Source organism: Triturus cristatus, chromosome 7 (assembly GCF_964204655.1).
Source record: "Triturus cristatus chromosome 7, aTriCri1.1, whole genome shotgun sequence".
In the NCBI taxonomy this organism is placed as follows: Eukaryota; Metazoa; Chordata; class Amphibia; order Caudata; family Salamandridae; genus Triturus; species Triturus cristatus.
The window spans coordinates 1,879,888,265-1,879,903,913 of NC_140590.1; the positions used below are offsets into that span (position 1 = coordinate 1,879,888,265).

At 51.9% G+C, this 15,649-nt stretch overlaps 1 protein-coding gene across 1 annotated transcript in view; it reads left to right on the forward strand.

Moving 5' to 3' along the window:
* Nucleotides 1-15,649, forward strand: part of EPHA1 (EPH receptor A1) — a 271,028-nt gene that overhangs the window by 244,348 nt on the left and 11,031 nt on the right. The window contains exon 16 of the mRNA XM_085620345.1: nt 13-168. Coding sequence (XP_085476471.1) covers nt 13-168 — 156 coding nt within the window. The remainder of the gene's footprint in view (nt 1-12; nt 169-15,649) is intronic.

Consider the following 15,649-nt stretch of genomic DNA (forward strand, 5'->3'; position numbering starts at 1 on the left):
TTGTCTTTTAAGAGTGACTCTCCGCCTCCCAAGCTGCAGTGGTTCTGACGGCATTCCTTACCGGACTATATCAGAGTGGCTGGAATCCATCCGAATGAAACGTTACATCATGAACTTCCTTTCCGCAGGTCTCGACACCATGGAATCTGTGCTCGACCTCAGTACAGAGTAAGTCTGTGTCTTGGACGTCCATGGAGGGCGTGTATGGGACGGGTGGACATAACTGGTTAGAGTTCTGCTTATGTTCTGTTTCTTTGGTTTCTAGTATCCCTCCTTTTTTCTGCCTCTCAGTCCTTCTAAATAGGAAGAGGAACAACTATGGCATATGACCCAAGGAAACGTAAAGCCAGCTCAGCTGGTGTTCAGCGTCTTCTCGGGTCTCTGACAGTTTGATTCTCTCTTGGGTTTTCCTGAACTGTGCATGGCCCATTCACTATGGCACGCGATCACCATGTGCACCTGTGCATGCCTCTCCTCTGGGTCCGGTGGCAGACAAGATACCGAGCAGCACCAGCAGTGCTCGGTCACTTTCTAATTCAGCAGATATCACTGCCCCCTGGACAGTCGAGACACCTGTGGTATTCCCACGGCTGCCCAATGCTAGTAAGGGCGAGCAGTTGAGGTATCCTCCAAAAGGTGGTTTGGATGCCTGTACAGTTAGATCCTAGTAATCACCAATAAGGGTCAGTGCCCAGGCTGTGATAAAATGTATAAAACTTTATTTATTTGTAGGTGATGGAGGCACACTCTCCACAGTTGTCACGCCTATCTCAGACGATTTGGCGTTAGGCAATACGTCACAACATTCACCTACCAGGGGAACACCTTTCTGGAAACGACAACCAGACTGCCGACCTCCTCAACTCGATGCGGCAACAAGTCCACAAATGGAAACTCCACCCTCAAGTCATTCTCTGAATACTTCCACAGGTGGGGTTTCCAAAGATAGACCTCTTTGCAGCTGCAGAAAATGCTAAATGCCCAAACTTCGGGTCCAGGTTACTACACCCTTAGCCCAAGGGTAATGCTCGATGGATGAACTGGTCAGGGATATTTGCCTATGCTTTTCCACCTCTCCCTCTTCTTCCATTTGTGGTTCGGAGGCTCAGGCAAACGTCTCTCACCCTCGTCCAGCTAGCACCCACTTGGGCTCACTAGCACCACGCTACTGCAACTATCAGTAGTTCCCCACGTGAAGCTTCCTCTCCACCCAGATCTTCTCACTCCGAACCATGGAGAAATACGACACCCAAGCCCAAAGGTGCTCAACCTTGCGATTTTGCTCCTGATGTCATAGAATTTAGTTATTTAAATCTTCCCTTCTGAATGTCGGACTATTCTTAAGGAAGCTCGTAGACCAACAACGAGAGCGTGTTATGCAGATAAATGGAAACCGTTTGTTTTTTAAAGTCATAACAATAACATGAATCCACTTGACACAACTGTACAAAACGTCTGTTACCTTCTTCCTTTACAGAACTCTGGCCTTGCCTATACATCCATGCACCTACATTGCTCTGCAATTCCTGCCTACTGCAAAAGGAAACAACTATCTTTGTTCAAAGTGCCAGTTATTAAGGCGTTCATGGAATTCCACCCAGAGCCCACCCGCACCTACCTGGAATCTCAATATTGTACTTACTAGACCTATGGGTCCACCGTTGGAATCACTGCACACATGCTCCCTACAATTCTAGGGGCCACAACCTCACTAGGGCCACTTAGATCAGTGAGCTCCAGGCTTCAACCTTGGAGGAACCTTTCTTCCAACTACACGGAGATAGGGTGGTTTTTAGAACAAACCCAGCATTTCTTCCAAAGGTGGTTTCATCTTTTCACCTTAATCAATCAGTTGAACTTCTTACTGTTCCATAACCAGATTCAGTTGTAGAAAGGGCCCTTCATACACTGAATGTCAGAATAGCTCTTGTGTATTATATTGACAAAACTAAACAGTTCTGTATGACTAAACACTGCCCACACCACCATGGGCACCCTCTGCTCGTAAGATAGGAGCTTCCGTGGCTTTCCTGGTCAATATTCCAATAGCTGATATTTGCAAAGCAGCTACGTGATCTATACCACACACTTTCACTAACATTATTGTATGGATGTTTTAGCACGTCAACAACCCAGTGTTGGTCAGGCAGTGCCACGTACCCTCTTTTAAACAACTGTAACACCTACAGGTTAGACACAGCTATTATGCGAAGGACTACTTTACAGCCTATGCCCAGCATGTGTATCTACAGCCACACATGCCTCGAACGGATTACGTTACTTACCCTGTAAGCATCTGTTTGTGGCATGTAGTGCTGTAGATTCACATGTGCCCGCCCTCCTCCCCAGTCCCCTCTGGTCTTTGCAGTTCATTTACATTATCTTACTTGCACCGACATCTCTTTACTGACACTTACTTTAAGTCCTTCTCAGCCATCAGCGGGAAAACAATCTAACAAAGGACCGATGCTCCTGCGCATGATCACTGAGAGGAGTCACTTTACCTTGTGACTCAGTACGCAACTTGCACTCATCCGGACTCAACACTAGATGGCAGAGGTATGCTAAGCATGGGAATCTACAGCACTACATGCCGCAAACGGATACCTAGAGGGTAAGTAGCATAGTCCTTACAACCAAAGCTGGCTGAGATTTGACCACAAACATCATTTTAGTACTTGGGCATGAAGCCACTTTCACATCGTGGAACAATTTACAATTAGAAGCTGCACGTTCAGAAGACCACTCTCTCCGGTTGCTGCTTTGCACTTTCAGAAGACCACACTCACCGGTTGCTTCTTTGCACTTTCAGAAGACCACACTCTCCGGTTGCTTCTTTGCACTTTCAGAATACCACACACTCCGGTTGCTGCTTTGCACGTTCAGAAGACCACACACTCCGGTTGCTTCTTTGCACTTTCAGAAGACCACACTCTTCGGTTGCTTCTTTGTACTTTCAGAATACCACACACTCCGGTTGCTGCTTTGCACTTTCAAATACCAGACACTCCGGTTGCTGCTTTGCACTTTCAGAAGACCGCACACTCCGGTTGTTTCTTTGCACTTTCAGAATACCACACTCTCCGGTTGCTGCTTTGCACATTCAGAAGACCCCACACCCCGGTTGCTGCTTTGCTCTTTCAGAAGACCACACACCCCAGTTGTTGCTTTGCACTTTCAAAAGACCCCACACACTCTGGTTGCTTCCTTGCACTTTCTGAAGACCACACTCCCCGGTTGCTGCTTTGCACTTTCAGAATACCACACACTCTGGTTGCTGCTTTGAACTTTCAGAATACCACACTCACCGGTTGCTTCTTTGCACTTTCAGAAGACCACACACTCCAGTTGCTGCTTTGCACTTTCAGAATACACACTCTCCGGTTGCTTCTTTGCACTTTCAGAATTCCACACACTCCTGTTGCTGCTTTGCACTTTCAAATACCAGACACTCTGGTTGCTGCTTTGCACTTTCACTAGACCACACACTACGGTTGCTGCTTTGCACTTTCAGAAGACCACACTGTTCGAGGCATGTGGGCTGCTGAATTCATATCTGTGCATAGATCGCCGCCTAGTGTTGGGTCCGGATGATTGCACATTGTTGTCCTGGAAGAGTCTTCGAAGTATCACGAGATAGGTGGCTCCTCCCCTGGACTACAGTGCGCATGGGCATCCTCTCCATCCTTAGATTGTTTTTTTCCGCCATTGGGTTCGGATGTGCCTATCTTAGCTCAAGTTCGGAAACTTTAGTTTAAGGCCAAAAGGCCTTTAGTTTCGTCTGTATTGTTCGCGTTCGGTATCGACCAGTTTCTTTTGTGTTTTTAGTAACTTCTTCACGCTTTTCGGATCCGCTTCGGTCCGAACATCGATCACCGCTCGACAATGGAATCGAGGACTCCTTTCAAGAGATGTCCTTTATGCCATGCGGAATACCCACAGGTCGATGTCCATCCGGTGTGCAACAAATGTCTCTCACCAGATCATGATGAGTCGAAATGCATGGCCTGCGCCCGGTTCCGCTCGAAGAAGACTCTGCGGAATGGACGGGCAGCGAGATTGGAGGCACAGCAATCGGCGCCTGCCCCGGCCAACATCTTCAGCACCGAGGATGAGGAAGCCGAGAGCGTAGAAGACATAGACTCCAGCCATGCTTCCGAACGTGAATCCCGATCGGAAGACGATGATGAGGTGATCTTCGAGAACGCAGACGTCGTTGGCGAGGTAGGAGACTACGATGAGGCCCTTGGGGCCGAGGAAGATAGCTCTAGCGAAGAGCTAGGCCAACCCGTCGTTACGGAGGCCGAGAGACAAAGTCGTCATAAGGCTCAGGTCGAGGGATCGCCTGCGGGCCTTACCCAAGATCAGTCACACAGTTCTTCGGCCCCGCCTCAAAGCCCGGCCTCGAACATTTCACAGGAGCCATTATTATCGAAGACGACCGGATTTCATTCAGTGAAACCGAAACCATCCGTCGCACCGGTTACATCAAAACCGAAAGTGAAAGCGGTTGCGATCGGGTCGAAGGCCTCGAAGCCCTCCACTCCTTCGGCGCCGGCGCGGGTCACCGAACACACCAAAAGAGATTTCGGTGCCGAGCTCACCAAGACGGCTTCCGGCACCGAGCCAAAGAAGAAGGCCCTCGGTCCCCACAAGGCGCCTCAGCCTATGGCACCGAAGATTACGGCCCCACCCACCAAGGTCAAGGTGGTCGATCCGTCGGCGTCGACATCGAAGGGTGCGGCGCCTAGCAAATCACCGGCTCCAAAAAGCGTCGATACCCACCTTCGGATCGACGACCCAAAGACTGGGAAAACATCGGATACCGCTTCCACACCTGCCTCCAAGGTGCCTATCGGTTCCAAAGCACCATCTGCGTTCACCTTGCAACAGGTCTCAGCGTCGTTGCAACGCATCAGGGACCAGGCAACCCTCGAACCTCCGTCGGGTCCCGAAACGCACAAGGCCGCAAAAGCACACTCGGCGCCGGCGCACATCACATTTGGATTACCGCCGCCCAAGGCACCGAAAATGTTCGAAATTCGGACACGTGTCCACCAAACACAGACACTATGTGCTGGACAAATTAGATATCGAGCCTTCACAGGCACACTTTATCGACGCCGACACTGGTAGGCTGCTGCTCCGCAAGCGGAAGATCACACGAGAGAAGGGATTGGACTCATACAAGATTCCTTTGAAACAAAAGCTGCCAGCAGGTTCCACACCAGTGCTTCACGAAACCTTTCAACCCTACCTTCAGGACCCACCGTCTTTTTCTCCTACGCATTCGGAGGAAGACGCCGGAGAGGACTATATAGGGGATGATACCACTTACCCAGTGGATATCGATCCTGATGATCACATGCAAGACCCAGATCAGGCATGGGGAGACCCCACCGACCAGGGTAACGCACCAGATGCTCCCGACACGCAGCTTTATAATATAAAGACATCTCCCACCGAGGACACTGCTGCCTTTAATGCCCTCATAGAACGGGCTGCTGCCCATCATGGAGTGGAACTCCATTCTGACACTGTAAAGGAAGATTTCTTAGTGGACACGTTCGCCTCCTCTGAGAAAACCGTCAAAACTCTGCCAATGTTGAAGGGGGTTCTGAAACCTGCAAAAGACATTTTTAAGGAAACAACAAGGGCACGGGTGTTAAACCCCAGAATCGAAAAAAAATACAAGCCAGCACCCGGAGACCCTATGTACATTAAGGGTCAGTTACCATTGGACTCCATGGTTGTTTCTAATGCTCGCAAACAAGCACATTCACAAACAACGGGTGATGCTCCTCCCCCCGACAAGGAGTCCAAAGTGCTGGAGACATCAGGCAAACGGATAGCAGCGCAAGCCGCAAACATCTGGCGCATTGCCAACACCCAGGCGCTCCTGGCCCGTTATGATAGGTCACACTATGACACACTAGAATCACTACTCCAACATTTGCCAGATGACTACAAAGAGGCAGCGGAGCTCCTTATCAGAGAGGGCCAACTCCTTACAAATGCGTCCATCAAATGCGCACTAGATGCAGCCGACACTGCAGCAAGGGCGATCACCAGCGTAATGTTGAGGAGGCACGCATGGTTGAGAATCTCAGGCTTCAAACCTGAAATTCAAAACAATATCTTAAATCAACCGGTCTACCCAGACTTTTTATTTGGCCCGAGGTTGACACTACCCTCGAAAAAATTAAAAAAGACACTGAAACTGCAAAATCAATGGGGGCTCTGCAGTCGCAGCAGTTTCGGAGCGGCTCCTTTCGTCGCCCCGGGAATAGAGGAGCAGCTAGAGGTCAGGGATCCCAGCAGCAGTACAATAAAGGGGGTACGCAAAGTACCTATGATAAAAACAATAGAGGTGGATATCGTGGGTCCAGCACCAAAGGCAGAGGACGTGGTTACGGCAACACCAGGTCCTCCCCCAAAAACAAACAGTGACGCCTTCTCCCTCCCCCCCGACCACATAACACCTGTCGGGGGGAGACTCCAACAGTTCCTGTCAGTCTGGAAGTCCATCACCACAGACAGGTGGGTCAGGGACATTATCCAGTACGGTTACTGTCTAGAATTAACGTCCACTCCACCCAACATACCGCCAAAGCACCGTCCTATGTCCGTAGAGCACTTAGCATTATTGCAGCTGGAAGTGCTAAGTATGCTGCAAAAAGGTGCAATAGAAGTCGTGCCCGTCAACCAACAGGGGACAGGGGTGTACTCTCTGTACTTCTTAATCCCAAAAAAGGACGGATCTCTCAGACCTATACTAGACCTCAGACCCCTCAACCACTAAATTCTGTCAGAGCATTTCCATATGCTCACCCTACAGCAGGTTCTCCCGCTGCTCAGTCAGGGAGACTTCCTAGCCACACTGGATTTGAAAGATGCGTATTTCCACATACCCATACACCCATCGCACAGGAAATATCTCAGGTTCACTATTCAGGGGCATCACTATCAGTTCAAAGTTCTCCCCTTCGGAGTAACAACAGCACCCAGGGTCTTTACCAAGTGCCTAGCAACAGTGGCTGCACATCTACGGAGACAACACATTCACGTCTTCCCTTACCTGGACGACTGGCTTGTTCAGGCAAAGTCAGCCCAGCAATGTGCCAGCCACATGTCCCACACCATTCACCTTCTTCACAGTCTAGGATTCTCACTAAATTACCCTAAATCACATCTTCAGCCCGCACACGTACGTCAGTACCTGGGCGCGACCATAAACACTCTGACGGCCACAGCTCAACCAAATTTAGTGAGGATCAACAGCATGCAACTGCTGATCACAAAGTTCAAACCTCAACACTCCCTTCCAGCGCGAGTGTTCATGCAGTTGATAGGCATGATGGCCTCCTGCATTTTCATAGTCCCGCACGCGAGACTACATATGCGCCCGCTTCAGGAGTGCTTGGCACGTCAATGGAATCAGGCTCAAGGACAATTAACAGACCTAGTGTTGGTGAGCGGTCGGGCATACAACTCTCTGCATTGGTGGAATCCACAAAACCTTTGCAAGGGCTGACCGTTCCAAGAGCCTGTTCCACAAATAATACTGATGGCGGACGCCTCTCTCCAGGGATGGGGAGCTCATGTACTCAATTACACAGTGCAGGGACTATGGACGACACAACAAAAGAAGATGCACATCAACCTTCTGGAACTGATGGCAATCTTCCTGGCCATGAAGGCATTCAAAGTACACTTATGTAACAAAGTCGTGTTGATCCGGACGGACAACATGACTGCCATGTATTACATACAGAAGCAGGGAGGAACACACTCTCCACAGTTGTCTCATCTGGCTCAGGGCATGTGGAAGTGGGCCATTCAGAGGAACATATTCCTCATGGCGGAACACCTCCCAGGCAAAGACAACCAGATGGCGGATCTGCTCAACAGACACAGCCATCAAATGCACGAGTGGGAGTTACATCCATCAGTACTCAAACCGTACTTCCAGCAGTGGGGTCATCCAGAGATAGACCTATTCGCCACAAGGGAAAACGCAAAATGCCGAAACTTTGCCGCCAGGTTCCCGCACCCACAGTCGCAGGGCAATGCGATATGGATGAACTGGTCAGGCAGATTTGCGTACGCTTTTCCCCCAGCGCCCTTAATACCGCTAGTGGCACGCAAACTGCGACAACACTCACTAACGCTCATCCTGGTTGCTCCAACGTGGGCACGCCAACCGTGGTACACCACCTTTCTAGAACTTTCCATGGTGCCGCATCAAAGGCTGCAGATCACACCCACACTTTTAACGCAGAACCATGGCGAAATTCGGCACCCAGATCCGCAACAGCTGAACCTGGCAATCTGGCTCCTGAAGTCTTAGAGTTTGGCTACCTAAACCTGCCACCTGAATGTATGGATCATCAAGGAGGCCAGACGACCCACAACCCGAGCTTGCTATGCGGCTAAATGGAAAAGGTTTGTCATTTACTGCAACAACAATGACATTAATCCGCTGGATGCATCCATTCAAAACATCATCTGTTACCTCTTACACTTATACCGATGCAATCTGGCATACAGCTCCATACGTATACATCTCACCGCGATAGCAGCCTATCTGCAAAACAGGCAGCACCTCTCTTTGTTCAGGGTGCCTGCCATCCAAGCCTTCTTAGAGGGACTCAAACGAGTGATTCCTCCAAGACACCCACCGGCACCAGTGTGGAACCTCAATGTGGTCCTCACCAGATTAATGGGTCCACCTTTTGAACCTCTCCATTCATGTGAGATTCAATTCCTCACCTGGAAAGTAGCTTTCTTAGTGGCAATCACTTCGTTGAGAAGAGTTAGTGAACTCCAGGCACTAACCATTCAAGAGCCATTCATACAGGTTCACGCAAACAGAGTTGTACTACGTACCAACCCCAAATTCATGCCTAAAGTGATATCGCAGTTCCACATGAATCAGACTATTGAACTGCCTGTTTTCTATCCAAATCCAGAAAATGTCGCAGAAAGAATGCTCCATACACTAGATGTAAAAAGGGCCCTCGTGTACTATATAGACAGAACAAAGGATTTTAGGAAAACAAAACAACTTTTCGTTGCCTTTTCTCCACAACACAAGGGCAACGCCATTTCCAAAGCAGGGATAGCCAGATGGATCGTTAGATGTATTCAAATTTGTTATCAAAAAGCGAAACGCAGGGGGAGGAGCCTAGCGCTTGACCAAGATGGCCGCGTGAGCTCTGAGCTCCCGAGACCCTCGCGCCCTCCGTCGATTATCCTGTCTCTAATCCTGTCTGCATGCATGGCATCGTGTAGATGACTTGTCAGGGAGGCGATTGATGCTACCCGAGGTCGGATCGCCCACCGGGAACCGAAGTTATGCATGGCGGAAGATTGCGGCCTATCTCCGAGGGATGCCAGGGGCTGGAGTTGGCAGGATGCCCGACCTCTAGTTGAACAACAGCGGCCAGGCAAGGTGTGAACTGTCGGATGGAGGTCCCCGTACTTTCACTTTCACTTTCTCTCCCTTTGTCTGCCCTGCCCCTGGAGAGCCCTTGGTGGCTTTATTTTCCTTAGGACGCTCTACATGCTGCTCTGGCGGCCCACTGCAGACCTGATCACTCCTGATTCCTCTTGCTGAGAGAGGGCCGTCTTATCGGAACCGAACTGCTTGGTGCCAACCATGTCGGGCAAAGCAGAGGTGGATCGGCTGAAGCCTAAGTCTACCAGGCGGTGAGCCTATTCTCAAGCTAATAATATGGACCGCTATGCTCTGCAGAAGGGGTCACCGAGTGGGTCGAGCCAGTCGCCGGATACCCAGAAGGAGGTCTCGCCCTTGGCCCCGGAGCTTTCGCTGCAGGATGTCATGGGGGCGCTCGAGGGGATGCAGACCTCGATTGGGAGACAATTTGAGGCCCTGGCGCATAAAGTGGATACCATCTTGGTGGACGTTAACCTGATTCGCGCAGATTTGGGCAAAACCAACGAACGGGTTAAAACCCTGGACCTCAAGACCACGGGCCTCGCCGAGGAGGTTTCGGAACTGCAGATCGAGGTTCGTAAGCTGAGGACCGAGAGTGATCTCGCCGCCCGTCGGCTGGAGGACTTTGAGAGCCGGGCCAGGCGCAACAACGTGCGCATTATCGGGGTCCCGGAGTCCTCGGATGAGGCTTCGGTTGACCTGCTCGTGGAGGACTTGGTGCTTAACCATCTGCAGCCTAAGGGTCTTGGGAAGTTCTTCGCGGTTGAAAGGGCCCACAGAGTGCCGGGTGGGAAGCCCAGGGTGGGAGCCCCGCCGAGGCCGATCGTCGCCCGGCTCTTTCATTTTCGAGATCGGGACGCTATCCTGCAAGCATCGAGGGTAACGGGCCCGGTCCCCTTCCAGAACGCGTCGGTGAATTTCTATCCTGATTTCACCCAGCAGGTGCAGAGGCAGAGACAGGGCTTTCTGGGGGTGAAGAGGCGCCTTCGGGAGAGGGATCTGAAGTATGCCATGCTCTTCCCTGCCAGATTACGTGTGGTGTACGAAGACCGGACATTCTTTTTTGAGTCTCCCGCCATGGCCGATGAATGGCTGGACGCTTTGCCCCGACGACGGACGGGAGAGGACACTGCCGCGGATGGGGACAGTGGCCGGGATGGGCAAGGGTGATGTTCTCAGAGCTGGTCTGACTCGATTTGACTTTATCTAATGACTTGAATAGAGTGCAGTAAATGCGGAGGGTTGCGGGAGGACGAGGGGAGCTCTTTCCTCCCTTAGGGTACTTTTTGTAGATTTGGGTTTGGTAGGGCGACAGGCACACTGCAAGTTGGGGGGGCTTTGTAAGCTGCAGCAGGGGTGCAGGGTGGGGGGGATGGTTGGGATTTTGGGTTTGTTGTTGGGGGGTTTGTTTCTGCAAGGCGTAATGATCATTCTCGGGATTGTTCCATGGTGGCTCTTCGGGTGGGGGGTGGGCCTCTTTGTGTTTGGGGATGGGGGGTAGAGGTTTAAGTGTTATTAGCTGGAATGTTAATGGTTTGGGAGATCGCATTAAGCGCGGGATAGTTTTGCAACATTTGAAACGGTCAATGCCAGATGTTGCCCTACTGCAGGAGACACACCATATAGGTAATACGTGTTATGCTCTTAATAGGAAGGGTTTTAAATTCATAGCTCATTCGGGATTTTCCTCCGGGTCCAGGGGTGTGGGCATCCTAGTCAGGGCCTCGCTACCATTTGAGGTGGACTCCACAATTGTTGACGATAGGGGGAGGTTTGTGGCGGTGGCGGGGAGGTGGGAAGGTAGAACTTTGGTTTTGGTTTCGGTTTATGTCCCTCCAGCCCTGCAGGCCTCCACGTTTACAGATCTGTGTAGGGCCTTGCTGGATCTCCCGGGAGGTATGCTAGTGGTGGGGGGGGATTTCAATGCTGTCGGCTCTGGGCTGCTGGATAGGTAGGGGTACCCGCCCAGAGACACTGGGGGGGCTCAGAAGTGGCTCCCAGACTTACTAGACACACTCGGCCTGATAGATTGTTGGAGGCTCCGGCACCCCACACAGCGTCAATACAACTTCCACTCCGGGGCGCATGGTAGCCTCTCTAGGATTGACTACCTGCTCACTTTGGCTGCGCACGCCCCACTGGTGTCTGAGGTCAGGCACATGGCGCGTGGCATATCGGACCATTCGCCAGTGTGGGTCAGGCTGGATATAAGCCGCGAGGGAGGGGGAAGGGTGGCTCCTATTAACCCCTGGTACTTTCGAGATTCCAAGATGCGCAGCGCACTGGTGAAGACAGTGGATAATTTCTTCAAGGACAATCAGGGGTCCGTGGACTCGGCCGTGTCGTTGTGGGAAGCATTTAAGACCGTGCTGCGAGGGGAGGCCCTCTCACTTGTAGTGGCGGCCAAGCGGCTGAGAGATGGCGAGGTTATGCAAGTGGAGGAGGAGATCGGGGCTTTGGAGGGAGCGTTAGAGGAGGAGGTAACAGCGGCCTCACTGCATGAGCTGAGCTTGAAGCAAGCCGAGTATAAGGACCTTGTGACAAATGCCGCTAAGACCCTCAGTAGGGAACAGCAGGGCCGCCTGTATGATGTTGGTGACAAGGCCGGGAAGCTCCTAGCTTGGCTGGATAAAAAAGAAAGGGTTAATAGAGTAGTGCCGGAGTTGACGGGAGAGGGGGGAGAGGTGATTGTGGAACCTGAGGGGATTGTACAGTCTTTCTCGGACTATTTCCGTAAGGTTTATGCCTCAGTGTCGGATAGGCCGCCCGAGGACTCGCGTGACCTCTTGAGGGATATCGCTCTGCCCTGTCTCTCTGATGTAGATAGAGATGATCTTGACGGAGACATAACGGTCGATGAGGTGGCGGGAGCTATTCGCGCGCTGAACCCGGGCAAGGCCTCGGGCCCGAATGGCTTGCCGATTGACCTGTATAAGCTGTTCCCGGATAGGGTAGCCCCTCACCTGCGCGCCATGTTCGTGGAGGCGCGGGGGAGTGGGACCCTCCCGTTGGACCAGAGGCTGGCGACAATTGTTGTGATACACAAAGATGGTAAACCCCGAGATAAGTGTGCTTCATATAGGCCCATCTCACTCCTCAACGCCGAGCCGAAGATTCTGGCTAAAATCCTGGCGGGCCGATTGGTCAGGGTACTTGGAGACTTGATTCACCCGGATCAATCCGGTTTTATTCCGCATCGCAACACCGCGTTAAACCTTCGGCGCCTTCATGGTGTGATTGCCAGGGCTGGCACGCTGCGAGAACCGGCTATTGTGGCGTCTCTTGATGCCACGATGGCCTTTGATACGGTGGAATGGGCGTATTTGTGGGCTGTGCTAGCCAAGTTTGTCTTTGGCCCTGGTTTTGTGAGTTGGGTGAGGTTGCTGTATGAGGGACCCCTTGCGAGTGTGGTGGTAAATGGCCGGGCTTCGACTCCGTTCCGGCTTGGGAGGGGGACTCGGCAGGGCTGCCCCCTGTCGCCTCTGCTGTTCGCCCTTGCCCTTGAACCGCTGGCGGCGTGGATACGCTGGCACCCGGACATACGTGGCCTTCGCTGGTCGCCCGAACACTAGGACCGCATTTCGCTATATGCTGACGACATCCTGTTGTATCTTGCCTCGCCCAAGAATTCATTCATAGTGGTTTGTGACGTTCTTACATCTTTCGGTAGGAACTCGGGTCTCGTCATCAACTGGAGTAAATCGTATTTATACGTCCTGAGTGGTGAGGTTCCACCGGTCCCGCGAACTTGTTCGATCCAGACTGCTCAGCGGGGCTTCGTGTATCTGGGGATCTTTATCTCCATGGACCCCGCTTTGCGGTATGAGAGAAACCTGCTCCCCCCCCTGGCGCGCCTGCGGCGGGATGTTGAGGGCTGGCGGAGGTTGCCGCTCTCCCTCGTCGGGCGCGCTGCCTTGTTCAAAATGATGTCCCTTCCTCGGTTCCTCTACGCATTGCAGAATACTCTGGATTGGGTGCCGGCCAAGTACTTTCGGGAGGTCGAAAGCCTCCAACGAACGTTGTTGTGGGATGGGCGGCCGCGGATAGCGATTGCTAAATTGACGCTTCCATGGTATGACGGGGGTATCGCTCTTCCAGACATCCGACGCTATTACTGGGCCACCCAGTTGTCCGCGATTAACCATGGTCTTTATGGCCCGGCTCTCAGCCCTGGTTTTATGCCATGGACAGATGGTTGCTGCGCGGTGGGAACTATCTTAGGGCATTGTATTCGCGGTCCCTCGACTCGTCCCTCACGGGGCCCACTGGGGTGGCGGTGCGTGTATGGAAGATGGCGACTGACTCTCTGGGCTGGAAGGATAGGCTCACCCTAGCTACCCCGTTGTTTGAATCTGAAAGGTTGGGTAGGCTTTGGCATACAAAAGGGTTTGATAAATGGGACTTGATCGGCATCTCCAGGGTTGGAGATGTGCTGATTAAGGGGAGGGTGAAGTCCTTTGAAGAGTTGCAGAAGGAGTATGAGTTGGGGGCATCCGAGTTTTTCCGATATGCTCAGGTGCGTCATGCCCTGCGGTCAGTCCTTGTGGAGGGTGAGAGGGTGCCTGAGTCCTCTCCTTTGGAGGACCGGATCCTTGATGGCCATATGCCAGAGAGCACGGTCTCGCTCATCTACAAGAAACTGATAAATGTTCGGGCTGATATGCTTCTGGGGCTGCGGGACCAGTGGACCAGGGACGGACTCGAGTTGGATGATGAGGACTGGCAGTCTGCTGTTTCCTCTCCTAAGGAGGTTGCGATCCCGTCGCGTCTGAGGTTGGTGCAGCTCAAGATATTGCATCGAGTGTATGTGACGGGGCCGCGACTGGTTCATATGGGATTCTCTGAGGAAGGCCTATGTAGGAGGGGATGTGGTATGGTGGGTACTTTCCTCCATATCATTTGGGAATGTGGTGTCATCACGGAATTTTGGAGGCGAGTTCATGCGGTGATGGGGGAGGTGACGGGCATTGCTATGCAGCCGGAAGCGCGGTGTTGTCTCCTGAATGTCTGGGGGCCCACTGATCATGATGAGGCGCAGACCCAGTGGGTGACTCTGGGTAACATGGTTGCTAAGAGGGACATCGCGCGCTTGTGGGGTTCCGCGGGGCCCCCCACGTTAACCGCGTGGAAAGAAAATATGGACTGGAGTATGCTCAGGGAGAAGACAGTCTATTGCGCTAGAGGCCGCCCTCGGAAGTGGCATGCCATCTGGGGGCGGTGGAATCAATACAGGGGGGGAATATGTCTTGCCCCTGATCTGGATCCCCCCGAGGAACAGCTTTCTTCTTGATCTTCTTTCCAGCTTAGTATGCAGATGTGATGGTTAATTGACATCTTGGGCCTCTGCTTTCCCCCCGTTTTCCTCTTTTCACAGTACTGTAACTGTTAGACGATTGGGGTCCGGCTCCCCCCTGAGGGGCTGACACCGTGGGTATTCAGTGTTGTTGCCTTGCTGGGGTTTGTTGTGTGTTTGTAACTATTTAAAAATGGAACCTTTTCACTGCTCCTTCAATGCACTGTGGACGCTTCTTTGTCCTCTCCTACCGAAGCTGCCGAACCTCCGGGTTGTCGGCTGAATAGCTGTGTCCAGATTCTTGAAGAAATAAAGGTTTTATAAAAAAAAAAAAAAGAAAAAGAAAAAAAGCGAAACGCACATTAACAATTCCCCCACGAGCCCACTCAACACGAAAGTTAGGGGCGTCCATGGCTTTCCTAGGAAACATTCCTTTAGAGGAAATATGTAGAGCAGCCACATGGTCCACTATACATACATTTACCAAACACTACTGTGTAGATGTATACTCAAAACAGCAGGCAGCTGTAGGACAGGCTGTTCTCAAAACTCTTTTTCAGACTGCTGCAGCTGGCACAGGCAGCCGCCGCTAATGGAGGGACTGCTATATAATCTATGCACAGATATGAATTCAGCAGCCCACATGCCTCGAACTGAATATGCTACTTACCAGTATGCATCTGTTCTTGGCATGTAGGGCTGCTGACATTCATATCGCCCACCCTCCTCCCCGGGACCTGTAGCGGCTGCAGCACTCAGAATTACTGTATAGCATGGTCATCACTTACCGTATCTACTCCATCACTGCCACAATGGCGAAAAACAATCTAAGGATGGAGAGGATGCCCATGCGCACTGTAGTCCAGGGGAGGAGCCACCTATCTCGTGATACTTCG